The sequence below is a fragment of the Aythya marila genome (assembly GCF_965140915.1).
Source record: "Aythya marila genome assembly, chromosome: 7".
Lineage (NCBI taxonomy): Eukaryota > Metazoa > Chordata > Aves > Anseriformes > Anatidae > Aythya > Aythya marila.
Window position 1 is genome coordinate 33,311,881 of NC_139048.1, and position 27,717 is coordinate 33,339,597.

At 36.1% G+C, this 27,717-nt stretch overlaps 2 protein-coding genes across 5 annotated transcripts in view; one reads left to right on the plus strand and one right to left on the minus strand.

Annotated features, from left to right (window-relative positions):
• Positions 1 to 3,603: 3,603 nt before the first annotated feature.
• ATOH7 (atonal bHLH transcription factor 7) lies at positions 3,604 to 4,059 on the plus strand (the record flags this gene model as incomplete). Its single annotated transcript, XM_082764676.1, has 1 exon — positions 3,604 to 4,059. One exon carries the CDS (start codon positions 3,604 to 3,606, stop codon positions 4,057 to 4,059), a length of 456 nt encoding a protein of 151 aa, XP_082620802.1.
• Positions 4,060 to 10,018: 5,959 nt separating this feature from the next.
• Positions 10,019 to 27,717, minus strand: part of MYPN (myopalladin) — a 73,130-nt gene continuing 55,431 nt past the window's right edge. For all 4 annotated transcript variants that reach the window (XM_082764972.1, XM_082764975.1, XM_082764974.1 and 1 more), the window contains 8 exons: positions 23,697 to 23,918; positions 23,012 to 23,161; positions 21,994 to 22,073; positions 21,314 to 21,440; positions 19,633 to 19,840; positions 18,777 to 18,942; positions 16,776 to 16,909; positions 10,019 to 14,656 (listed from right to left, as the gene is read on the minus strand). In XM_082764972.1, coding sequence (XP_082621098.1) covers positions 14,487 to 14,656; positions 16,776 to 16,909; positions 18,777 to 18,942; positions 19,633 to 19,840; positions 21,314 to 21,440; positions 21,994 to 22,073; positions 23,012 to 23,161; positions 23,697 to 23,918 — 1,257 coding nt within the window. In that variant the 3' untranslated portion in view covers positions 10,019 to 14,486. The remainder of the gene's footprint in view (positions 14,657 to 16,775; positions 16,910 to 18,776; positions 18,943 to 19,632; positions 19,841 to 21,313; positions 21,441 to 21,993; positions 22,074 to 23,011; positions 23,162 to 23,696; positions 23,919 to 27,717) is intronic.

The following is a 27,717-nucleotide window of genomic DNA, read 5'->3' on the forward strand; positions in this document are numbered from 1 at the left end:
ACCAAGTTGTCACAGAGCAGCTTGAAATTTGGATCTGCAGAGTAAGAGATTCAGAGACTGAAATCTGAGTGAGCAGAACTTCTTCCTGGTGATTTGAGTGTTTCTTCTGGCTTTAAATTACATTATGACAGAACAAAATAAGAGTAGAAGGGAAATTTTTGAGAAATCATAGATGTATGGTAGAGATGAAACTAGCATAAACTGGGATGCAGACACTTTTAGTACCACACACAGCAGTATATCACACTAGAACATATTATTAGTTTTCTGAAAACTAATATCATAAGTATCTTGAGAATGGTTCAAAAGATAATTTAAAAGAATAAGATCTCAGAGAAATTATTAAAAATAAATGGAAGAGGGAGTAGAATTACATAAGTAATACTCAAGACAAGATGAAATATTGAGAAAAACAAACCAGGTGATGGAAACCTGGGAAATTTCACTGATAGTCTTTCTGTTATTGACTGAGCAATAAAGCAGTTTGTTTTCTAGCTTAGGATGATGTATTTTCATATAGCTAATGGACTATGCAAATGAATTAAATTAATTGGTGTGGATAAGACCCTAATAATCAATTTTCTGTGGAAAAGAGTAGCATAAGTGTTTTTTCTTGTGCACGTCGTCAAATAAAAGCACTTATATTCTCAAATAAATTTATTTCTCTATTAAAAAGCAGAAACTTTTTTTTTTTTTTTTTTTTTTTTTTAAAGACCAAAAAAAGAGGCATTTTGACCTGCCAAGAAACAATTTTTAGCCTCACTTGTAAGTCATAATATCCTGTTAAGCGTCTTAGCAAATCCAGGTGAACTTGGGGCCTTATCCTGTGATTTTATACTAAGTCATATAAAGTGAAATTACACTTTGTTCAGGAAGAGAGGTAAATCACAACTTCTCTCAGGAGGTTATACCAATGTGTTAGTCAAAGCATGATAACGGTGGTGAATCAGATAGGAAGGGGGAAAAATAACAGTATATTTTATTCCACTAATGAATGGTAAAATAGTAAATGACAGTAAAGTTTTTAGGAACTGTGATTTTCAGTATATTTGATGTCTTTGTAATTCATACTTGCAGGACATTAAATTAGAAATGCTTTTTGTATTTCTGGTATGAAGTTAACAGCACTGTTTTAACATGCATTTACATGTATTAATAGTCTGAACTAAGTAATAACTATCCCATGAGAATGCACAATATTGATTAACTTAATAAAGGCCTTAATTTTATTTTATTCTTCTACATTAAAAATCCCTTGAGATTAAGCAATAAAAGATTTGACTAAAATTTATTTGTGCATAATAGGTTGCAATACTAAAATATGCTGCAGCAATAGCATGAAGATCAGACTTGTATTTTTTTTTTCTGCTGCACATGCGTTACTTCCCATGAAGTGTCTTCAGAAAAAGAAATATTTAGTAAGTTCTAATTGCTGATCCTTCTGCAAGAGACATAGGCTTATGTGGTTTTCTGAAAGATGCTGTTTTCAAATCTCTCACGCACTTAAGTAAATAGAAATTGTCATTCAGAAATAATGTTTTAATGTGTGGTAGTATTTTTTTATGTTTGGGAGAACATCTGCCAATGCACATAAATAGGAATGTGGAACATTAGCATGAAATGTGATGAAGTTGTGCTACTTTAAAAATTGAAGATGTGTCATACGTTTTGATAATGGAATAATGGAGACTCCCTACCCCAACTATCATCTCTGTTCAAGACCATTAAGATTCAGAATATTAAGAGCAGAGCAACTGGGCGTAACAGCCTACGTTCAACATCTGTCATGCTGGAGTCCATTAGTGTTCAATTGCATCCTATTGTTTTTGGATTATTCAACCTCATTTCATTGTCATTGCTTCTGCTAGGGATTAATCAGCTGTTTACAACTACACCAAGTTTTAGAGTCATAATGAAAACAATTGAGCCATAGTTCTAAATAAATATACAGTATTCAGCCTCTAATGAAAAAAACTAGTAATTTATGAATGCTGGTAACAGTTTAATTAAGTTTGAAATCAATACAGATAATAAATCATTGTGTGACAGTTTTTTTTGTTTTGTTTTTGTTTTTAACCTTCTGTGTTTATCATAACATGATCATATGATGTTTCCTTGTAGGTTCATGTAGATTATGGTTTTAATAGTATAAGTACAGTAAAACAGAGATGTTTTGATTATAGCATGTGTGTGAATGGTTCCTTCATTATCAGTACAGTTAGTAGCAGAAATGGTCTCTTACCAGCAAGCAGATTCTTTTTTTTTTCACATCTTTTATTCTCCTTCCCTACTTAAGGATATTCCTGAGAAACATTTTATATTTAAAACCACATAAATATGCATATGTACTTTATGCATAGTATATTAAAAAGGACAGTTTCAGACTATTTGTATGCATACATGCTTTTGCATGTCTGTATCACAACCTCTCTGAATACTTTTACAGTTATTCTTAGATAAATCCATAGCTACATTGTAACTGTTTAAATATTTTCTAAATTATTTTCATAACATCACTGACATGGAAATACACAATCCCAGTTTTTCTCAAGATTCTGCACTCTGCAATGGTGTGTACTTGAATCCTAAAGGGCTTCTGATAATTTCAGTCTTCTTTCAGCACTGTGTAGTGCAACACGGTAGTATTCTCTGCCATATATCACCGAGCTTATTTCTCCTCTGCTTCATTAGAACAATTATTTCTTTTAGCCCTAATACTATCTAACTAGAATTTTCAGATAGTTTAATGTATGAATACTACAATGCACAGTGAGAGATTTTTTTTCCTGAGTTGCAACAGATTATCCATTGAAAGGATCTTTTGCTTAACTGCCTAGAGTCTTGTGGGGCCAGCCAGACACTGCTCCAGATGGCAAGTTGTTAGGGCTGGACAGAATGGCTTTGGAAGACTTCTCAACAGATGAAGGCTGTAATGTTCGGGTTTTACTGTTTTTTTTTTCCCTGTAGTTCCCAGGGTGGGAAGGTACTGGGATGGAAGCAGAGTGCCGCCCGCCCACCTGCTACCACCTGTTTAGCTTTTGCAGTTTCTATAAAGCCTCTTCTTGTCTGTAAGACACAATCATTGCTTACCGGCAGGAGTCAAGAAAGGAGAAGTTTTTGTTACGAAGTTATGTCTTCAGATCGCAACAGTTCATCATTTCAAAATACTCTCCTAAGCTGAATCAGAACTTCTTTCATTCAGAATGGCCATTGGAAGTGATGTGTTTTTAATTCAGTAAGATCCTTCTTGGATTAAAAGGACTGTCTTCTTCAGTATCTCATATTTTGAGAATGGAGATTTCTTTGTTTTCTATCCTTTTGAGTTCACAGAAATTAAAAGAATGAAAGCATAAGGCATTGAGAACTCTTTATTCTTTCATTAAGCAATAAGAAGCAATTTTCAGACACTTCTGGAAGAGCCAGAAGACCTTTTGTTTTGTTATTCTTTAATGCTAAGAAAAATATCTCCTCATCGCTGTTTGGAAGAAGACACAAGAGGTACACGGGCTCATCATAGGAGTGCCTTCCACTACCACAGTTTAGGTGCTTCATTTTTTAAAAGTAATTTTTGTGTGTGTGTGAAGCTACAACTGTAAATCAAAAATGAAAACCTGTAAATCCAGTAATTTGGATTCAGGTGTAGAATCAGACAGCCAGTGTGGAAGTGGACCAGGCTGCGTTGTGAAGTGCAGCTCAGAAAGGATGGAGAACGCTGCCAAGAGAAGACTGGCTGCTAATGCCAGGGAGAGAAGACGGATGCAAGGACTGAACACAGCCTTTGATCGTTTGAGAAAGGTGGTTCCACAGTGGGGTCAGGATAAGAAACTCTCCAAGTACGAGACCCTTCAGATGGCTTTGAGTTATATCATGGCTCTAACAAGAATACTTGCTGAAGCAGAAAGATACAGTACTGAAAGAGAATGGATAAGCCTTCACTGCGAACACTTTCATCCTGAGAGCTACCACCATTATACGGGACAAAAAATGGCCACGGACAGCGATCCTTACGCACAGAGAATATTCAGCTATCACCCTGATCACTTTCAAATAGCTAATTAGAACTTATTATGAACTAAGAATATGCAGCAGGCCAGATGTGTAATTTAATAATTAGCAAGAGTTAATCTGCTTGAATAAGGTAATACTGGCATTATAATAGCTCATTTGTGTTTGCATCTTACGCTAATTTGACGAAATAAATTTGCTTTGAGAACTTTAAATCAATAGACATTTAAGAAGATTGAATTTATTTAATGCTGATGGAAAGCGTAGTTTTAATTCAGCATATTTCAGACAGTTGCTTGCTAGTTCATTTGACTCCTTTAAATAATGCTTTTTCTTTGTTAATCATGATTCATGACAGTATTTTCTACAAGTCACGGGACACATTGACCCATGGTGTGACTGTATGGAATAACACTAGAAATGAATTTAATTCCATGTTTTATTTTTACATCAGCTTTAAAGTAATTCTTTGTTTTACTTTCATATAAATGGCTCCCATGGGAAAAGCTTTATAATGTATTGGAGTTCTAGTCCTCAGAGAACTAACTTTCTTAAACTTTGTAAGTTTGACATATGGGTTCCAAAGTTGCGTAGGTTTGCTTTAATCCAACTTATGTTGTATCTTGTATGCTCGAAAAAGAGCTAGTTGCAAGTCATGATAAGAATGGTTTTATTTTTAGTGGATGTAAAAGCACGTGTGATGATATACTGCAATGAATGCTCGTGTGAAAACAATCTAAACTTCTAGATTTTTGTAGAGTTTGTGTTTGCATTTTATTTTTTAATTTTATGTTATCTGAAAACAGTAACAGATTTTGTAAGTCATAAATAAAGTGTTTTCTATGACATGTCCTCACATGCTACCTTAAATTCCGACTCTAGAAATTACTTACTAGTGGCTTCTTGCCATGAATGTTCTGTTGCTTCCATCACAGTCCTGGCAGAAAAATGAACTAGCAAATGATGTTTGCTTACCCAGTTACAGTAGTGTGTTTCCTGTACCTCTGAAAAGCAGCCTTTGAAGATGAGTTTGTTTTAAAGGCATAAAGCATTCTCACAAAAGAGTTGAGTTAATTTCATCCCTGCTGATGCCCTGAATTATCTTTAGTTTGTTTGCTTGCTGCTTCTGCTTGAAGAGGGCAGAAGAGGAAAGGAGTTGGGAAGGTTAAAAAATGAGAAGGAGCAGGACAGCTGGAGAAGCAGATGTGTTTGTAGCAGGATGTAGAGTCCACAAAAGTTTGACTGCAGATGCCTGTTGTGATGGCAGCAGACTGTGAAGCTGAAGGGTACTTCTGCTGGTGCTGCTGATGGGAGTTTCCAGAAACAAGCCCCTTGCTAGTGTTAGCCATGTGGGAGAAGGAGAAAAGGAGCTGCTGTCTGAGAACAGCTGTTAGTGGATTTCCAGCAGGGAAGGCTGGCAGGTTCCCTGCTGGCTGCTGCCGTATCTTATATTTTAGAATTCTTTCAAATGACAAATGAATAGCTTTGATAGAAGCTATTTTTAACAGTTGAGCATCTTTCAATGAAAAACAAAAGCAATAAGAACTAAGCTCTGTTTTATGGGAGGGTGACTCTGCCACAGGAACAGTTACATACAAAGACCTGACCTTATCATTTGCCTTCTCTCTGAACTTCCATTGACATTTTGCCCTTGCTCACTGTCCTGCAGACATTTCCAAAGCCAGGAGTCGGACTGTCTCTGGAGTGAAAGCTGCTGGGACAGACTTTGAGGTCTAGGTTAAGCAAATATAGAAGAGGCAACGTATGTTCTGAGCAACTTTCTCCCTTAAACACTGGTATTCTGGTGTGTTTTTAATGTGTATTTTAGCCTCTCTAAATGTGGTATTGAGTAGAGGTGATGTTTAAAATGTGGACTTTTTCTTATTATGAATTACATTAGCTCTTTATTAGCAAATAGAAAGTGTCCTGTGGCTCTGTGCATGTGGATTCAAACTTCTGGGAATTTAATGTTGTGCTCAGTGATTTCTCTGCAGAAATTTATAGGGAGAGATAATAGAATTAATTGTTGTCCATCACATACCCAAGTTAATACAGTTGAAATTACACTTACTGTTAAGTCATCAGTTTATGTACGTAATCAATACAATCTTTGAATAATTAAATGATGTGCCATTTTGTACTACTTTATTAGCTGTAAACTTTGGGCAGAAATTGTATCTTGCACTATTTGCACAGCAGTGGGTTTTTCATCCTGAAGCAGGAATATAATACAAAGAAATCATGCAAGACTTGGCTTAGTGAAAGAGCTTTCTTAACCCTATATGGCAAGGATAATACAATATAAAAATATACATACCAAAGTAGCATAGAAGAACAATACAAATGTGTTTCTGCACTACTGGCAAGTAATTTGATTTTGTGGGATGTGACTGTAGTTTATATGTAAGTTTAATGATATGTAAGTTTATTGTTTAATGATAGTGGTCTGATGATAGAAATACTTACAAAAATAATGGTTTAGCATGCAGGGAGTGATTAAATGATAGTAAGCTCACATGAAGAGCATCAAATCAGCATAGAAGTTCAAAAATGTGTGGTCATATTACTTAAAATTGTTAGGAATTGAAACCAAAGCCCTAAAGAGCACTGTGAACACTTTGTAGATCAAGTCATTGCATCAGTCTCTGTTGTTAAATAATATGATCCCCAATCTCTTAGATTTGGTTGTGCTAGGTGGTGGTTGTGGAAGAGGTGAATGCTTTATTCTCTTTAACTGAGGTGCAATCTGTTAATTAGTAATGCTGTTAGTAACTGAAATGTGCTTTTACATAACGGTGCAGTATTTTTGTTTCTTGGGATAGTGTGGCATTAAGGTGAAAGTTAGGATTTCTAATTTACTACAGCACTTATGGCAGCAGAGTAAGTTCTTTGTAGTATATAGACAGCTGTCTGTCTATTGATTATCTGTCAAAGCTTTTAGGGAGGTGTAATGGGGGCAGGGAGAAATTTAATCATTCAAAATTATTTTTGAAGGCAATGTGAACAGCAGATATTCTCCATGCTGGTTTGGACTCCTCAAACTCAAGAACTGTTTGGGAAGTCATTTGTTTCTTTTCCTAGCTTTCCTTTACAAACACTTAAGTGACTCTGTGAAAGGTAAACTTGACCATTTAGCTTGGGTTTGATTGTTGCTCCAGCACATTTGTTCCCCACTGTCTGTTTGACATTCCTCAGATAAGAGCAGTGACCCTTTTTCTGTACTAGACTTTTAATAATACAGGCATTTGAAGCCCCTTCCACTTAGATAACTTTTTGCTTCTAGTAGGTCTCCAAATGAAGGAAAAAATTAGATGGGCAGAGCTTGGTGTGTTATTACAGCCTGAGTTTTTTCTGCTCATAGATTTCTGTCCCACTATACAGCAGTGCAAACCTAAGATAATTCTACTTTTAATATCAGTACATAGCAATTCTAGAATCACATTGTGAATACACTGAAGATGAGAAATGCTTGCTTCATTAAATATATGCTGCATGCTAAAGAGATATGCGTTTCACTATTGAAAGTCAGTGCACAGTTCTAATGAACTATCTATAGGAAACTAACCTCTGTACTTCTAGAAGGTTCAGACTGCATTCCAGGGTTTTCTCTTTGAACTAGTTATAGGTGCTCTTCCACAATTCTTTGAATCGTGTCACCCTGTTTTTATCAAGGTAGCCAAAATTATTTTTGAACTCAAGCTGGAGTGACATTTTTAACAGCAGTGACTTTTCAGTGCTGAAAATGGAACTAGGGTAGCATGTTCCCCAAATGTATGTTAGTAACTTAAACTCAGTGATTTATTTGTAACTATTGAGGTTACCAGTGGATATGTATTAGCTAATCTTATAACTTTAATTCATTCCTGCTTTTTAAGCTTCTTTTTTCTATCTCCCCATTTATAAGGTGCAGTCCCTCTTGTACTATACACACATATGGGGTGAAGCTCAGTTCTTGACTGGAATTTCTAAATGGTGCTACAGTACACATTATGAAAAATAAAAACATTGCTAACCTTAGTTACAGTCTTGTAAAGTCAATGACATTGCAACTTCTTCACATGGAGAAGCATGAATATTGTTAGATTGTTTAAATATTTAGCTAAGTTTCCAACAGTTTAAGTAGAACATCCTAGGTGAAATCTTTATTGAAGTCCCTATTGCAATGTGATTCACTAGGCAAAAATGGCAATTAAACAATTCCTATCATATTTTTAATATTCCAAAATATGACTCTGCCTTATGATAATGTTTACCCTTGCACTTAGGTTTCCATCTATTTTGGTTAAGCAATATGGATGCAGTTTTCTGTAATTTAGGATTGGATTTATCTAGATTTTACAGATTCCATAAGAATTTTCAAAATAGCTTATTTTTGCTCTACTTATGTTCGGCTGTTGTATCTCTCTAAAATATCCAGACAGAAAAACAAATGTACTGAAAATAAAGACACGTTTATTCAGAAACAGTCCTCTGCATATATGTAACAGACACTGATTTCACCCATTACTTGTGCATTTAAAAAAAAATAAATATGCTATTCTTTAATTAAATTTCAAGAAGATATTGCTTTAAAAAAAGCAAAACCCCTGTATATTAAAATGTATTTTCTATCAATAATACATTTTAATATTTTGAATATTAATATTTTTGAATTTGCAATTCAGTTTTCATTTCTACAGAATTAATCATGCAAAGTGTATGTGTATTTTAACTTTCATAGGATTTGGTTAAGATGTCTGCATACGTAACTCCAAAGAGTAAAGAGAAGTTCATATTTGAGTGGCTTACCACAGTCCACAGTTCATAGGCAGTTTACCAAAATTTCAAAATGTCTTCATTCTTTTTCCATTTCTTAAAAAGAAAAAAGTCACATGCTGCTAAAGGATTATATAATCCTAAAGAGTCTGTTTCTGAACATAATTTCACACTGATATAAATGGAGAACTCCACTTAAATTTGTAGCACATATGGCCCAAGATTTATTTGTATTATGCAATAAATGGTTCTTTATAGTAGACTTGAAATATAATGGCATTAATAAAAGCAGCTTTTGCTGCTCGGGGAGATGATAACATGTTGCAGCTGCTTTAGCTCATGGAGCTGTAGCTGAGCTGAAATGGTCTTAAGAACATTGTCTCTGACCCAACAGATATAGATGTACCTAAAAATCAAGCCATGCAGGAGTACAGAAACATGGTTAAATGGGAAAACAAAATCAAGAACAACAAATGTAATAGAACACATCCTTTTTTTTTTTTTTTTTTTTTTTTTCCCTGTTGTCTTCTATGCCAGGGTTATAAGATCCAGCTTCCTTGAAGTGTTCATTTTGCATCTGCTGCTCATTTAAAATACATTCCATAGTCTGATGATGGACCCTTATACAAAGAATATGCTTAATCATTCAAGTTGAATGCAATTATCAGGAAGAGTGAAATTTAGTGTGGTTTGTTTCCTTGGTTGGCCTTTATTCAATTTTCACTTAAGTATTGGATACACAGCTAAGGGTTGAGAAAGTAAGTTGGATGACCAGTGTGGCAGACAGATTGTACAAGAAGTTTTGAGACACTATGGAGTTCAGGTATGACAGTCTGTAAGAATTATATACCCAAACATAGATTTGGGGGACTAATTCTACTAGATGCTGATAATCTGACAAGTCTGTTGACCTCTAAAACTTGCAAATTGTCCTAAAGACTCCTTGGCTTTTGCTCTGGTTGCCCTGAGAAAACTTGATGGAGGGGCTGCAGTTATCACATAAAGAAAACACAATTTAAAACAAGAGCAAACTGGTATTAAGAAAAAAAATAGCAACTGCATCTCACAGCTATATGCTAGAATCATGTCTAGGATATCTCTAACTGTATAATAACTGGGTACTGTATGATTTTGTTCTAAAAAATGTAAAGTCTAATTCCATTAATGTCATCAGCTGTCAAAGCCAAGTTCTGAAGAAACTTTGGGTCTTGTTCCACACTTTCTCAATTATTTGAACACATCGAGGACACACTTTTGTATGCAACTCTGAAGCATTTATTTAAATTCAGGTGAGATGAAGGGAAGTACATTACTAAACAGTCAGGCTTTTTTTTTTCTTTTCCATTTATATGCATTTAAAATGTCCTTTAAAACTGATATTAACATTTTTCTTTCCCATAGAGAATAACTTTGGATCAAAAAAAAATAAAAAATATCAACTTTAATCAAGAAAAACTTATAAAATAGAATTTTAAGGCTCAAAGTGAACATCTATGTATTGGAAATAGTAAGGCAATTAACAGTGAATCACTTCTTCAATATTTAATAATTAAAATATTTCATTAGATCTTGCTAATTGTTTTGTACGAAGACATTTTCCAGAAACTAACGCTTTTTTACCATTGTAGCAGTAAGAACACAGTTCTTATAGGAATTCTCATTCCAGATTTGTATCTTTGCATTATCTATCATTACTGTAAACAGTTGGAGTTGGCAATTGTTTACATATTAAGTAAAAGACTGCAGACTTGGCTTTTTGTATTCTGAAGTATACTCTCCTCTTCTCATGTTAGTGTATGTGAGGCATTCAGAAGGTATGCTCCACGTTCTGTATGGAAGCAAATGATCTCAATCCAGCTGTTTTAAGGCAAGAAGTTTGTCAGTTCAATGCAGACTGCTCTATGATGCTGCTGAGGACTGGGTCCTGTACCAAGGTGGACCAAAATTTTAAAGCGAAAATAATACTTTAGCCTTCTGGAATTACAACACAGAAATTGTAATTTCTGATATGGTTTGAAACATATGGTGCCTCTGGTCATATAGAAAACCAGAACTAAAACAGAACAAGAAACTAAATAAACCTACAAGATTCTGAATCAGAAAATGACCTGTTATTGAAAGTTTACAAAAATAAGCATTTCTATATCTCATTGATATAATGTTATGCTTCACAATGTGGTGTATTACTGGATTTTAGCTAACAATGACTTCAGTAAATGCTCTAACATTGATTTTTGTTGTTGTAGTAGCCTGCCCTGAATAAGAGAATGAAATACTGTTTTAGTGTGAAGTGTGAAATCAGCTACTCAATTGAACAAAACAATGAAAAGTCAAGCTGCTCAGGAAGAGTGCACAATTGCATAGTCTCTAGTGCATCTTGACACAGTATGATACCTTCACGGCACATGAACTAAAACATCAAGTTTTGTGAAAACTCAGTGCTGTCTCTTCTGCTTACACAAGTGATTTTTCCCCTTGGCTTTTCCATCAGTCAACAACACAAGCATCATTTGTGCATTTTCTTTGAGATGAGCACAGCAGTATTACTACTTAACAGCATTTACATCCATTCACATAAGCTTCCTTTACACGCTTATTTTATGGGCTCAGTATATGCAGAAGAAAAATGTGCTGTAGCAGTTAATGAGTAAAAATTAATGGCTACAGACCATTTGGGACCAGATACTGGTTTTGTTTGTCAGATACACTGAATGTAATTCTACTCACTTATGCATTGCATAGGGAGGTATGGTAAATAAAGTTTTGATCCTTTTGCTAGTAAATACCATCATGAAGATAACATTAAAGTTCAGCTGACAGATTCTGGTGACTCACTCTCTGTAGCCTATTTCTCAATGGGACTTCTGGGGCCTCTTGTTGAATGACTAAGGATTAATCCTTATACAGATTTTTGGGAAAAGTCTTTCAGCAGTAGCTTTTTGTCTTTCACACCTCCAAAAACAAATGAATGTACATTTTAAAAAATTGTGTACCATTTAACTTTCAGCTTGTTTGTTCAGGTTATAATGCTGTAAGGCAGGAGATACTTCAGTGAAATTATCGAAAAAATCTTTTCTCCGTGCATATTGTCCTTTAATTTTGTACCAAGTTCTTGGGCATGTTGTCTGATGTTATAAAATGTGAGAATCACTGCTAACATCAGTAATATTAGCAAGTATGATTCTAGCACTGGTAGCCAGGTATTTGCTAGTAACAAGTACTACTATTCCTTTCTTCTAAACTGTGTAAAGAAATCAGGTATCAAGACTAGTGGAATATATCACAGTGAAAAAGGAGAAGCTTGTGCTTCTTAGTTTCTACTCAGTCAGTAACTTAATCTATACAGGATATTCAGACAGGCAGTGGAAAGTAAAAGAATTTAGGAAGTATAGGATGATTTAGGTTGGAAGGAACCACAGGAAGTCATCTGGTCCAACCCCTTACTTAAAGCCAGGCAAGGGGACCACAGTGGAGTGCTAGACAGGAAAACAGCTCAACTGGGCCCATACTAGGTGCAAAGCCTGATGAACAATATCCAGTTTTGAATACTTTGGATCAAAATTCACTTTTCAGTTCTGTCATGAAGTAATGAGAAGACCAGGGCTGTAGATGGAGGTTGAACGTTACCTTTTGTGTCTTAATTTCCTCTCTCCCCGCTTCCCTACAGCACTGGATTAAGTAAACAAAAACTAAAAACTTCCCTTGTATTATTTTCCCAAGAGAAGTTACTGACATGGGAAACTTTAAATTTTGGGTTGCCCAAATTTGACTCACTCTAGGTTTAGCTTTTGAATCCCTAAGCCATCCTAGAAACCAACAGATTGGAGGAACGATGGGTTCTCTCTCCTGGAGTCCCACAATTTGTCTTAAATTGGACATCCCATAACTGATGTCACTTTAATCAGTGTATTGCTTTTAATAGCTAGTAGTTTTATTTTGTTTGCCAGGGAGGAGCTGCAACATCAGCAACAACTGGCATTTCTGCTTTCCCACTGAAGTCACTGTTCCTTGTTTTGTCGTTCAGGATAGGAGTATATCTTAGCTTCCTGGTCTGCTCAGTCTGGGGTGAATCACCTAAGTTTTCTAACAAAGGTGCTGAAGTTGTAATGGTGGTTTTATGATATGGTCTCCACTCAGACAGGAAGTGGAACGCTACTATAAACTCTCTTCCCCCGAACCCTTAGGGAACCAACAGTTAGTGACATCAAAAGTTGGTTTTGTAGGAAACCAAGGAGTGAGAGGCTTTCTCTTTCTCAGTCTCTGGCTATATCTAGTGTTGGTTTGCTCTCAAGATAATTCCTCATTGTTTTCTTTGCATTTGCAATTTTTAAGTTACACTAAGTATTGAAAAAAATCCAAATAAGATCTAACATGACAGTATCTGTTAAGTTTTCATCTTTGTGACTTTGATCAGGACTTTGTTGTATATGCTTCAGCCATGTTGAAAGCAGGAAGCAAGAACTGCTTGAAAACAATGTCTAAAGAAGAGAGATAGCAATAACTTAAAGGTGCAAGAAATCATCTTGGATATTCCCAGATTCTAAGTGCTGTACAACTGTATAGATGCTAAATGAATTTAACTCAGTTGTGTTCTCAGCACCTTCTGTTGCACCTTCATTAAATTGCCTTATTTGCTACTATTATTAAATACAGTAGGGCTTTTTAGCTCTTTGTCCATAATTGTTGCTTGAATTCATAACTTTTTGTGTATTAATTGAATTTCCTCTGTCTTCAAAGTAGACACCACACTTGTGATCGTTTCCTAAATGACGGTGAAATCATTTAATTCTACTGGATCATAATTCCTTTCCAGTTAGTTAAAAAGCAAGCTAGCTGGTAGATACTTTTCTTTCAGTCACATTAAAAATGAGGAGAAAGAGATTGATATTTGAAAACCCTGAAGATAAAAGTTTGATATAATCTGTGTTTAAAGGCAGAAAATCACTATCAATGTAAAGAAAAAATATGAAGCACATCTGGAAAATACTTTCAGCTATGAGTTCTACAGAACATGCTTCAGACTACAGGAAGTTTAGTTTCCTATGTTAGAGTCCTAGGCACGTGTCCTGTACCTTACTTTATGAATCATTACACCATGAGTACACAATTCATGGAGTACACACACACACAAATATAAATATATAGGGTACACAGCTGTACCTACATGAAATGCTCTACTTATCTAGTCTTGAGTCAACAATTCTAAAATTATCTGGCATAATCATATATAAAAATGAGTTACATCTTTTCCCTTTTACTTGTGCTTTGTGATTTTTTTTGGCATTTTTTTTTAGAATTACATTCAAAGTCATGTTGTTTACCCTCATTCAGGATTGTTGTTAATGTAGTGTTGACGTTTTCACTGGTAGTTTTCCAGCTAAACATCATCAATCCTTAACATGGCTTGCTACAACACAGTAGCTTTAATTCAAGCAGTAGAAGTGGTATTGGCTTTTAAGTGCTGAAAACTATGTTTACTATGTAATTCTTAGCAAACTACACAGTACTGAATTTATTGCACAACACTCCATACCACAATTATCCTGCAGTAAAATACTATGCAAAAGTCTTGTATATGTTACTTGCAAAATTTGCAGCAGCAGTACACTTAATTACAAACAGGTCGCTTGTAAACCTTGGCATCTTGACTTGTACCTCTTTATTTTTTTTTTCACAGTTCTAGTATTTCTGCAGGTGTAACTGGAGCCATTGTTTGCTTATATTTTTCAAAGTTCTTCACTTTCCACCACCTTTTGGGTTGGGGATGAAAACAGCATAGGGCTTTCAGTAGTTGGGAAGGCAGAAAAAATCTCGAGTCCTTGACCAGTAATGTTTGCATACCGGCCACCACCAGGTCGAAGCTTTATTGGCTGTGCAATTTGATGGTGCCACTGAGCTGAAGCAACAAAAACAGAAGAGACTACGTAAACATCTAATTAAGTTAAAAATGAAACAACAGAAGCCAATGTACACAAATGAAAAGCTGTTTCCAACATCCTTGAAGAGAGCACTGCATTTTGTTTCCTGTTTTAGGGTCTGTTCCTTCAAATATTATCATCCATATAATTGATGAGATGAGTATTTTTATTGCAGTATCGATGGAATTCCATCCCTGTACAATTCAATGGCAACACTTACATGGATTTCAGTAAGTCCAAAGTTTAATCATTTAATCTTTGGAGCCTTCTCCAAAGCTCTTGCAATTAAAAGACATACTGTAGTGTTAACAGAGATGAACAAACTGAACATAACTCTGATTTTGTACTATTCCACCCTCTAGAGGACTTTTTTCCTTCTTTTTTTTTTTTTTTTAAGTGGCTACAGTTTTGATTTTTCTCTGCTATTTACAATTAGTAATGTTTCTGAGATTTTTATTTATAATATACTGAATGAAATGTAATCATACTAACACTTACAGAATCCAAAGTTAAATATTTAATAATTTAGAAGTAAGATGCAACATGTTCCCATATAAAAAAATACTATTACAATTTTGTGAGAACATTTGGCTATTGCTTGATAATTAACAGTTATAATTCTTAAAATATTTTACAAAGGGGAAATGAGTATTGTCTTAACCTATCTTTATCCATGCAAAACCTCCAAGTCTCCACTCAAATTTGACAGGCATAGAATCACAGAATGGTTTGGGTTGGAAGGGACCTTTAAAGCTCTTCTAGTTCCAACCCCACTAGTAATTAAAATTAAAAAAGTACAAGTTCGGGCTACAATAATTGGAGAATAGTTTAGTGTGGGAGACATATAATCTCCATATTATGCATTGATAAGAAATGTTTATTATCTTTCCATGCTTTCCATTTTTTTTTTAACAGCCCCCAACAACATGTTTGCATTTGTGCCATGCTCTCATTACTGTAGTTTTTTCTTTACACATGGAATCACAAATTCAAGACCAAACTTTCACTCCCCACTCATTTGAAATTGCACAAATAAAAGTGGTTTCTGTCACTGCCTTTGGCGTACAAGACTTGCAGACTCTTTAGAAACATTTATTACTTCCCTTCATTTTCCTGCTTGTAGCTTGCATCCTTCATATGAAAATTTAATGTCCGTCTCACCACACTTAGACACCTAAGGAATTATTTCTCATTTTGTGTATTCTGTTTTGAATCAGCCCCTCACCAGCCCTGTGTTGAACATTACATTTCTGTTGTCTATATCACCACAAGGTGGCAGAAAACTGACAGAGATGTGTGGGTGACTTGTGGTTATCCCTGATACTAAGTGGTTTTTGTTGTTGTTTAAGAAATACAAGGTTGAAAACTACTTTTTCCCTTTAAGAGTATGGACACAACCCCATAGTTTGTGCCATGTTTTTTTTTAAATTATTATTATTTTTATTATTATTATTTTATTATTGCTTAAGTAATTGAAGTATTCTCTCTTCTTTTGGGGGTCTAGATAAATTGCCTTAACTAGTACATACATCCTGCATAGATAAGGAGAAATTAAATGACATGCCATAGTTCTTGAACTAGGCTTGGGCCTTCTGAGTCCTGGACTGACACGTTATCCTCTCAGCTAGCTTGCATTAGATAGGCAGAGTTTGCATCACACATGCTGCCTGGAAGAAGGTGTCTGTTTTCCTGTGTCAAATGTATTGTTCCATCTCAGGTCAGTGCTGTAGCACTGCTGTGTGTGTGTCAGAGGTTCAATTTGAATATGCATGCATTGTATGTTTATGTGTTTAGGGAGGTGGAAGGCAGAAAACTTGAACAGAGAATGCTGTGCAAAACTCCTCTCTTTTTTTTTCTTTTTTTTTTTTTTTTTTTTTTTTTAGAGGTGGGTACCTCTAAACTGGTGTGGGAGAGCCAATCTGGTTATTTAATGATATCATTCTGCCTCCTCCTGGTGGCCATATTAAAATAAAATCATGCAGTGACTGTAATGTCTTATCCACGGCAAAACTGGCAATTTAAGGACTAAGAACTGAATGAGGGCTGGGACCTGTCAAAGAAAACACTGATTTGTTTTACTGACTAGTCGATACCTACCATATATGTCAAGTCTAGCAGTACAAGAGACAATACCAGCTTCATTTTTTGCAGACAAGGTATACCAGCCCGCATCAGCTTTCTTGGCAGGCTGAATCAGAAGGCAGACATACCCAGTTGTATCTTGGTGCATGCTGGGAAAAGAAGTGTTTTTGAGTTAGAATTTCTCAAGAGCATGTCAATTTTGAGATTTTACAGTACGTACGTTCACTATGAGACAAATACACCTAACTTCTATTCTCAAAGAGGTAGCAGACCAAGACCTTTACACTCAATAGATTTGCTTTCAATATGGCCCCAGCCAAATGATCTGGGTTGCTGAAATCTATTCTTGATCCTCTCAGCTGTGCAAAGCCAAGGCGTGACACTGTAAGCTGGACTTTTGTTCTGTATGTGTTAATATTGCAATTGCTTACTGAAGTCCAATGAACTAAACCTGTGCAAAGCGGCTTCTGAACCAGGAGAAAACACCCTGCAGCAGGAGGAACATTTGTACAAACTTGTGGTATTTTTCACAACAGTAATCAGAGCCAGTCTGAAGCTTTCTTATGGCATCCATTTTTTTTCAGGCATGAGAAAAATGCCTGAGTGGCAAAATCATGAAGATTCATTTGGACAACATTGCAAATGAAATCTGTTTCATTGTTCCCTCCTCTTCCTTTGCTTTTCAGCAATCCAAGGCTTTCTGGCCACGAGTTACAAGAAAAACTATTCAGTAGTTTATCAAAGAACTGAGGCTCCCCTGTTCTCTAGGCTGTAGCTGGTTGTTTTTATCAACCCAAGTGTTTCCCTCACTAAAAAGAAACAAGTGGGAGATGAGTACATCAGAATACTTGGAGTTGCAGGATGTTCTGAAAATTGACATCTTCCTTCCATATGAACTGGAATGAAACATCAAACCACAAAATTTCAGGTTGAGAGGACATTTTGTGCTCCTAAATAAAAAAGGGAATATTCAGCCTTTGCTATCCACAGCACATAATTTGCCTTACACTGGTGACACAGAAATGTAGAAGCTCATGTATGTCCATATCACGATACAGAAAACATCTCTTGGTCTCTTTCCAGCAGGAAAATAATAGGTAAGATAGGGAAAAGCAAGCTAAATGCTCATTGCACAAAAGAATCTCTGTGGAGCCAGTTGAAGGCTTGGGTTTAGACATTCCTGCAAAGGGCAGGACTTTATCAAGTAAAGTTTCCATTCACAGCAAGTGCTGCTGCTGAGCAAGTTTTCTTTACAGGTAGGCTTCAGTGTATGCATGTGAAAACCGTGCTTTTTGAAGTCGATAGCAGAGAGCCAATGACTGCATCAGATCAATAGTTGGAGCCAAGTAAAGTAAAATATTTGAAATCAGATTTATATCAAAGTAGTGTTTAACACCACAAAACATTTTTTTTTATTAATCAGAGTCACATACACTATTTCATCAGTTTTTCTTTTCCAAAAAATAAAAAAGTGTTGTATTTGAATGGAAGAGCTGAATCCACTCAATGTTGCATTATATAAGCAAAGTATTTGCCTGTGATTGTGACCAGACTTTATCTGCCTCTATATCTGATGTGCTAAGCTCTCTGTTATCCCATGCTCTGTGGCATTCAGAACCATCTTCTAACTGTTCTGAGTTTGAACTGTTTGAATTCATCTTTAGTTAGAGCTAAATGGTGGGAAAAAAAGTTTAAAGAGAGAACAAGCTGCTAAAACACATGAAAAATACCATAACAGTATATTTGATTACAAGATGTTTATTAGGCCTGTGACCTGAAAGGTTTGTCCTTGTTCATTCTCTGAAGCAGTGGCATGTTATTTTCCATGCCACTGGAAAATAGGGTTTCCATTTTGAACCGCTCTTGTTCACCTGACAGCGAAGCCAGCATTTTAAAACTTTATGTGGAAGAAATAAATAGTTTTAAGAATACCGCCTGTATTAATTGCACAGCTTTTCAGTGAAACAATTGGTCCAGCTGCAAGAAATTCCTAGTATGGGTATGATGGTACAGTACCTCATCCTCTCTCTGTTTGATGGGATGGTTTCATTATCCTTCTTCCAGTAAAATATGGGGGGTGGCATTCCCACAACCCTGCACTCTAATCTGACCGGGTACCCTTCTGGAACACCACAGTTCTGAAGCTTCTCCAAAAACATGGGGGCTTTTTTTACTTCCTTTGCTGGAAAAAGAAGAAGAAGGATTAATACCAACCATTTTTTTCTTTGTTTGTCTTTGAACAATAGGGAAGAATGCAAACAAATGGTTCTTGTGATATCAAAATAGGTTGTAAATTTTTTATGAGATATTGGAAGGAAAGTGAAATGCTGTGATGCAGCCCCTATAAGAGAACATACAGCAAATAATATGCATTAAAGAATGCATACATATATGTATGCATGGGTGTAAACATACTACCATAGCAGGAAATTAATGCCAGATCAGTGGATTTCAACAGCTTGCATCTTGCAAGACTTTAATAAAGAACAGTATTCATATTTGTATTTATTTTATTCAAAAATACTTAAAATAAATAAATAAATTAAATCGGAACTGGCATCTAGGAGACCTCAGCATATTTTATGAATTTAAACCCTATGAATTCTGGGGAGAAAATTAAGAATGTAATTTTGCCAAGACAACAGAAATAGCGTGATGATGATTCAGAATTCTTAAAGACCTCTGCTAGTAACAGGACTGCACCTCTCAGCTGAGCACCAGGTCCATTTCTCTCCATCAAATGAGTGTTACAGCCATTGAACTATAACTGCTATCAGTGAATTAACTGTCTTTATGAAAACTAAGTGAGATATTTCTGGAGAAATGCATGTAAATAACTACAGCACTCAACTAATTTTTCAATGATTCTTACCTACAACAGTCAGCTCCAGAGTAAATGAATTTTGTCCTGCTCGATTAGTGGCAAGGCAAGTATAAGTTCCAGCATCATTTTGTGAGAGAGGATCAATGAGCAGAGAGTGAACTCCAGTCTCTCTGACCAGCATCTTGTGGGTGCCGTCTGGTAACACAGGTTTGCCATTCAGAAGCCACGTCAGGTCTGGCGTTGGTAACCCACTCACCTAGCAGAGAGTGAAACAGCCAGAGGCAGATGTCAAACTGACAACTGGATTTTAGTAAATTCGTAGGTAAGCCTTTCTTCAGATATCATCTGAATAATGTCAGCTTCTGGGTTGTTTATTTTACTGATTAGTTCCAAAAATAATCAAAACAGAAAACAAACAAATACCAAGAGAAACAAATATATGAAATGCTTACATTTATCTTAGTCAGAAAGGACAAAACTTGATTATATAATCAGATTCACAGAAATCTTCTAATAATCTGCCAGTTTTCCTTTTTTTTTAGTGATGATTATAAATTAAAACTACTCAGTTTAACAGACATTTAAAAGTGTTCTATACAAATGACTTTGTATTTCAGAAATTTTGATGAATTATATACTTCTTTGTAGCTGTTAAATTTATATGCTTTATCAGAAGATACATATTTTATAAAAAGGTTATTAGACTATTATACTCTTAAAGATCTTTCCGGTAGATAGAAGTACTTACTCAGCTCCAAAATATTCCTTTCCAAACACTATTCTACAAACCAGAGAAAGAGGGAAGTGGAACTTGCCTGAACAAAGAGCTGCTTTCTTCCAGGTTTTTGTAATACCAAACATGCTCTAAGACTTCTCAAGCTCTGCTAGGACAGCAGAGCTAAGAATAGTCAAATTCTTTGGCATGCTCCCTAGAAAACTTTATGTTGTAAATTAAGTAGTAATCAATCTTGCTCATACTCAGGGAAGCATTTACATCTGCTCCAAAGCTTCTACTCTGCTCAGGGTAGGAGACATTCTGGAGCATTGAAGAGGTCAGTGTCAGCACTACCACCTTTCTGTCTGTACTACTGGGACATAGAACAGCTACCAAAATATATTGGAGAATGTGAGTTTCTTAATGCTGTTCAATAACAGGAAATTCATTATGCGTGTGCTCTAATTTCTGACAACTCTGTATTTGGGATTTGAATCTATAAATTGGGATTCTTCAGCATGTTAGGGAAGCATAAAATGAGCTAGGCTCTATTCCTTCTTTTTCAGGGAGTATTAATCTTCAATGATTCAGTCTAATACAATGGAAATGCTAGTTTGAACAGAATACAACATGCTAATTCTCTCATGATTTTGAACTGTTATGGATTAAGTTCAAGAATCTGATGGTGCAGCAGGAAGACCTGTCATTCCCAGATGAACTTTTGGAGTTTGGACTGGTAAGGACACGGTGAATGTATTTAGTAATTTGAACAACCCCATAAGTGAGCCTTCTGTTTTTGGGGTTGTGTTCTTTGTGTTCTTCATGCAATACAGCATATGTTGTAAAGAAGTCCCTGAATCCACTCAGAGAGAATGACAATAAGCAAAAACTTTTAAAAATGAAGCATTAACCTTTAACAGAAAGTGTTTGTGCAATCAATAGAAACATGAAAACACCTACTAATACATATACACAGATATGAATAGAGAGAAGAACAGAGGAAACTGTTAATACCTTACAATCCAATCTACAAAGTCGCCCTTCATGTGCTACCATATCACCTGGAGCCTGTAGAAAATAGGGCCTGAAAAAGCGTTCTTGAACTGCTTCTCTGTCTCCCTCTGGTACCCGGGATCTTGTTCTGCAAGACAAAAATTCCACGTGTATGTTTGGAAGCCAAATTCTTTTACCTTTTTAAATGCTAAGTACAGAAAGAAATTGCAGAAAAGTAGGAACAGATAGTTTGAGCTAAATAAAAGGGTAGAAAGAAATCCACTGATTTACATTGTAATTTACATTGTAATTATCCTATGATTCTATGATTTAATTGCATATTTTCAATTTAGATTATTAAATATTAGGTAGTATCATTGGATTCCCAAGCCGTCCTTTATTTCTTTTTGCCTTTTTTTTTTTTTTTTTGGCTGAATTTCATCACGCTAATCCATTCCTTTCCTCTAACTCTACTAAAACAAGTGAAATAATACTTTACATTAAAACTTCCCTGCATCTAAAGATGACTTTCAAAAATGTTACACTCTAGAAACGACTTGTTGGGAGGTATGTGCTGCTGTTATTTCCATTTAATGGTTGAGAACTGAAGTGGAGAGTATGCTGAAGTACAGCTGCAAGTTATTTTGAATGCCTTCAATAAGAAGCATAAGGAGGGTGTGAAGGGATTGTTTTCCTTTTACCTGTGAGGCTGAATTGTTGATATTCGGCCCCGAACAGGGATACTCTGAACCATCAGGTGGCCTGAACAACTGACTCTTCCCTGCAAATCACAATGGAAACAGAATTAGTAGTTGGTTAATAGTTCATTTAACTGTAAAGTATAAATATTTAACATTTACAATGCATTAGGATTTATTTTCGTTATGTAAGTGAACTAAATGTAACTATACTTTAGAAGCAACTGCTTTTAGTGTGTGGTGGAGTGCAGGTGAGGCAGGTGTTTCTTTGTGTGTCTAGAGCAGTGTTTCTCAAACTCTTCAAGGCCGTGGCAATGCATTGTGCAGCAGCGCTATATAAACCAGCTTAGTGTCTGTCCTTGCTTGTTCATTCCTGCTACTGTGTCTCCACAGGTACTGTCTGCTGCTTTATTTGTATTAGCATAGTTGTTTGCGCTGCCACACGGAAACTTAGTATTTGGCTGAAGTATAATTCAGAAAAAAAGTGAAAATTTCAGCTGGAAAAGTTGCCTGATCTAGTTGACTGTACAACTAAATAAACAGCTAAGCTAGCAAATGGAGTGAAGAGGAGTGAGTAGGGGACAAGACTACTTGCAGATGCACATTTTTTTGCAGGCTAGATAAAGAATAATTGTGTTTGTTAGTGCTTTCAAATTTGATGTACCTATTGGTTTCCCTTTGCTCTATTCTTCCTGCCTGACATATGATGTCTGCCTTGTCATTATATCTCAAAAGACAGCTGTCTACAACAGGCAGGGTTTCAGGAGATAGGGCAGGGGTTACTAATGTGAAAAGAATATCCTTAATGATTGTGACTGAGGTGAGTAAGAACAGGGGAGTAGTTTCATCATTATGCATTATATTTCCCTCTCCTATCCTCTGAAGCATCTGATTTTTGATGCAGTTATAGTTGGACTAGGTGGCCAACTTTGTTACCATTGACACATATTATACAAAGACAAAAAAAATAGTTTTTTTTTTTTTTTTTTTTTTTTCAATAGAGGAAAATAAAACACCTTACTTGTGGGTTTGCAGCCATAATGGTATAGTTTCCATCATCATCATTAGTAGAAGTTTCAATATGTAAAGAACATGTTCCATCTTCCTCTCTGCTCATTTTGAAATGTGAGTTTTTCTTTGAAATCTGCTTGCCATCCTTGAACCAGTATACCTGATCAGAAAAAAGAAGTGACTTACTCTTGCTCTGTAATCAAATAGCAACTATAAAAACGCAGGTAAGAACACAACAGAAGTTAACAAGTTGCTTGTATAACTTTTAGAATACCATAAAATTTGCAGGTGGTTTACAATGTGAAATTGAATGATTCCAGGCTGAGCTGAGAAAACAGTATGTCTCCTTTGCACAGCTGAAATTGTCAGGTTCTGTTTTCTTGGGTGTAGAAACTTTATTGGTTATCTCAGACCAACTCTCATCTTTCCGAGAAGTTAATTTTATTTTGTTTTGTTAGGACTTTCTGTTTTTCTGAGTTAGGTGGTTGAGTTGCAGTCCATACAGTACAGCAAGACCTGATACATGCTCAACAGCAGGTATTGTTACTTGAGCAAGTTGGGGGAAATAGTTTGTTTTAAAGCTCTCTCCACAGAATTATGTTCTTCAGAATGTGACTTGCCAGAGGGCTGTATAGGAAATAGCAGGTAGTTAATTTTTATTCCTCCACAGCTAACAAACAGTGAGAATGACCTACCTTGGGAACAGGTATTCCAACAATTTTGCAAGTGAATGTGATAGGAGACCCTTCCATTACCCGGAAATGCTTGAGTCTCTTATCAAAGATGGGTGCTATGTATTTGCCTGTAGGGATTTCCTCATGTTGCACTTCATCGTCTGATTCATCCACTGGGGTGCGTTCAAGGCGAAATTCTATTTCGTTCATCAGTCTCTGCTCAAAGCTTGAAATCCTATATTCCTGCAGAGCGAGAGAGGCACGACTCAGAGCCAGATGAGTCATGTTCTATGGTATTTGCAGTCATTTGCACTTTTAGACTAATGCTAAAATGAGTGAAAATAGAAAAACCTATTTAAACTAGGACTTACTGAAACAGTCTGAATTTGGTCTGCAGGAACAGATTCTCACTGCATATGAAGTTTGCACTATGTTACTAATGAAACCGAGTGTTTTCAAAGGCAGCAAAAAAAATAAATAAAATCCAAAGAAGTGAAACACAGGCACACTAAAGCCCTTAGAAGATTAAATAGATGGAAAACCATTATATTCCTGCATAAACAACCATTTCCATATAGTATGATGTTATTAGGAGCCTCCTCCATAATGCCTTGATGTCAGTAGAAGCCTCTTGTTACTTAGCTGAGCACTGTTCTGCATGAGGCTGATTTTGTCAAGACCAAGAAACATTTGACCAGGTGTTTCCTGATGTAACGTGTGAAACTTCATGCCAACAGCCAGCTTCAGGTTTTGACACCAAACCTGTATTTATCCTTGGCATGGTAAAGCAATACAGATACACATGAACAGCAGCAGGAATATCTTACTTAAGTAATTAAAAATTACTTGTGGAGAAGTTACTACCATATGCAGGCCTTTAGCAGTAACCACATTCTTTTGTTTAGACCTGCTTTTGTGCAGTTTGTGAGTTCAGAGCTTGCATTCTGGCTTCTGTTGTCTGACCACTGACATTTCTGAGAGCAGGCTTCTGTTTTCTTCTATTCCCACGGCAAACACAGATTTTCAGAATCTCATTTTATGCTGTCAGATATTGCTGTTATGATTTTTTTCTTTGTTAAAGAATTGATTAAAGAATCATCAAAGTTTCCAAATCATGAGAAGTATATCCCTGATTATTTAGCCACTCCGTCATACTTGTGATTGTGCTTTTGACCAATAGTTCCCAAGTATTAAGAAGCAAAAGTTGAGAAACATCACGAAGTGTTAGCTAAAGAAGTCTTTGAATTCTTCAGGAGTCCGTGGGGAGGGAAGTGGTCAAAGGTTGAGAGGTTGCAGGGAAGTTATGAGGAGATGGGGTCTAGGGCTCAGCGTGAGAAATGGAAAGGATTAACATGACAGTCACAAAGCCTAAGTAAAAAAGTTCAAAATTGCTGTGGTGGAATAAATGCTCTAATAATATCCATCTTTGGTACTGTAATGGTAGATGTTGTTTAACACTCTCAATCTAAAATCTTTTTTTAGGGTGGATTGTTGTAAGGTCTGCTCTACTAACATTAGCTATGGTAAGAAAAGACAGTTCAGGGTAGGGAAGAAAGTACTTTATGAAAGAACTGTTTTTGCTGGAAACTGAGCCCTCCTTCCACTCATCCCTGTTTCTCTGATGCTGTTCCTTCCACACAGCTTTGGAGCACTGTCTTTAATTGCAACGTAACAGTGTTCACAGGGAGCTCCGGTTGCTGGGTCCCTCCTTCAAGATACCTTCCTTACCCATAACACTCTCTCTCCACTCTGACAGGGACAGGCTGTTGCTGATACTCTCTTCAAATATACCACTGCGAGTACAGCTTTGCCAAGAGGGAATTTTTGAGCTTGCACATCTGTAGAAGTGTGCAAGACATGCACCAAAGGGGGAGAGTCTGCCACTAGATGGAACCGTCCACTTTCCTTGCAGGCTTTTGTTTGCTCCGGGGGCTGGCCAGCAGCTGATGATCAGCAAGCAGCCTTATAAAGTTTCATCCTGTTGAGCTTTTTTGGTTTCTCACAGCATGTCTCAGCAAATGAATTTAATAGATCAAATTCTGATACCAGTTAAGCCAGTGTAAAACCAGAGATTCTCTGATTTCTAACCAACCAATGCTTGTAGTGGTTACATTGGTTATAATGTCCTAAGTGGAAAGTTAAGCAATCAGTCTTTTAGCCTTGATATTGAGAAAAGGTGTGTGTGTTTTTAGGAAGAATCAAGTGAAAATCCAGGAGTATCTGCTTCACGAAACATCCCTGTGACCAAAAGGTACTGCAGCCATATTTTGTTTCTAGGATCTGCCATAAATTAAAGAATTCAAATGTAAATGATTTGTGGTGACCAATGGACTGAAGAGCATATTTGGAGTTTGGTTTTCTTTCAACTTCTTTGAAATCTTTTAATAGATTCCTTCTTGTTGTTTTAGGTAGTTCTTGACAGCAGAAAGCAAAATCTGTGGCAAAAAATTGCACCTGCCCAGAAAGGATTATCTCGAGTCTCTTGAGTTTTCCAATAGGACCTGACCATACTATATATAATTCTTCTTAGAATTAAATTATTTTCAGTGATTTCACATGTTGTGTGGCCTTTGGAAATGTGGAGGCTAATTAAGGACTGATTAAGCTAGGGGTAATCTCTCCCCCCTTCCTTTCATTCATTTAATGAATCATAATGTGATAAAAGGTCAGGACAGTATGGCAGATATGGTACAGGTTCTCATTTCTGCCTGTCTAAACATGTTACTGCTTTTTGTGTAAGGCACTTCTCAAAAAATGTAATTATTTCTGGATATTTGTCCTATGACAGCGTATTTTAAAGTTAAATGCACTGCTTTGCATGTATGTTTCTCATTTGTCATATCTGAGCACTTTTTAGCAGTTATTCCCTTTGTGAAGATAAGCCATTTTTCAAGTGTTTACAGGGCAACAGAGCTGATGGACAAAGTAGGTGAGGTGAGCCACAACTTCGTTACCTCAGAAACTAGATACAGTAAATCCATGACAACTTTATACTCCAGAAGGGCAAATCTGTACTCGGATGAGAATAAAATGAATGCAATAGTCTAGAAGACTACTAAAAAAAGCAGTAGTCTAGAAGACCTTAGTCTTCTAGAATTGGAAGAGGACTTTTGCAAAAACCTTTTAGTTGTTAAGTGCAACCTAATTAAGAACAAAGGTAGAAAAGGCAGAGGGCCTGTCTTCTCTCACATAGAACACAATTAAACACGCAAAATCAAGAAGAGAGCAGATCAGTTATTTTCTGCCCTGTGAGCCTTACCAATCATTCTTTTATAGCAGTACACAACTCTGCCACTAGACCATTTTAGTTGTGTACATTTTTAGCTGGATTAAGCTTAATGCATGTTAGAAAATACTGAAGTTAGGTTTCCCATGGCCCAGAAGTGTTGCCTGTGTGTTGTGTTTATACTTTAATCTTAGCCCTTTAAATGTGATTAATGTGCATATATATGTTTATTTAAGTTTACACACAAATCAACAAGACTAAATTAACAGTGCTATAAAAATTCTAACACCAACTTTCATAGACTGAAGGTGTTATACCACATTTCTTATGAAAAACAGAAATCTCTGAAATAAGGGGAAATACATAGTCTTATAGAGAATATAATCTTGGAGATTTTGCTTGGTTGGTAGATTTCCTTGTAGGATTAGCAAGAACAGAAAATATTTGTTAATATGGCTTTCTGAAGAACTGTTTTATCACGTAAGCCATAAAACTATTTCTGAATGTAATTACATAAGCGGAGTAGGGCAAAGTGTTTGTGGTTGTGTTTCAGATGAGTATTTCGTAAAGTGTCACACAAAGAACAAGTCAATTTGATTGCTGGGTATGATGTTAAAACTCGGCTGGAGTTCAGCATGCTAAGGAGACTAAGGCAAAGAGTACAAAGGTTCAAGCTCTGTTTCTGGGTCAAAAATGTAGGGGGCCAGCTGCACTTGGGCAACTTTTCTGGAACATGATATTTTTACAGACTAGAAGCCATGGAAATTACCACACTCATAAAGGTTAGAGGAACTTTAGTTGAGTGTTGATTCTCAT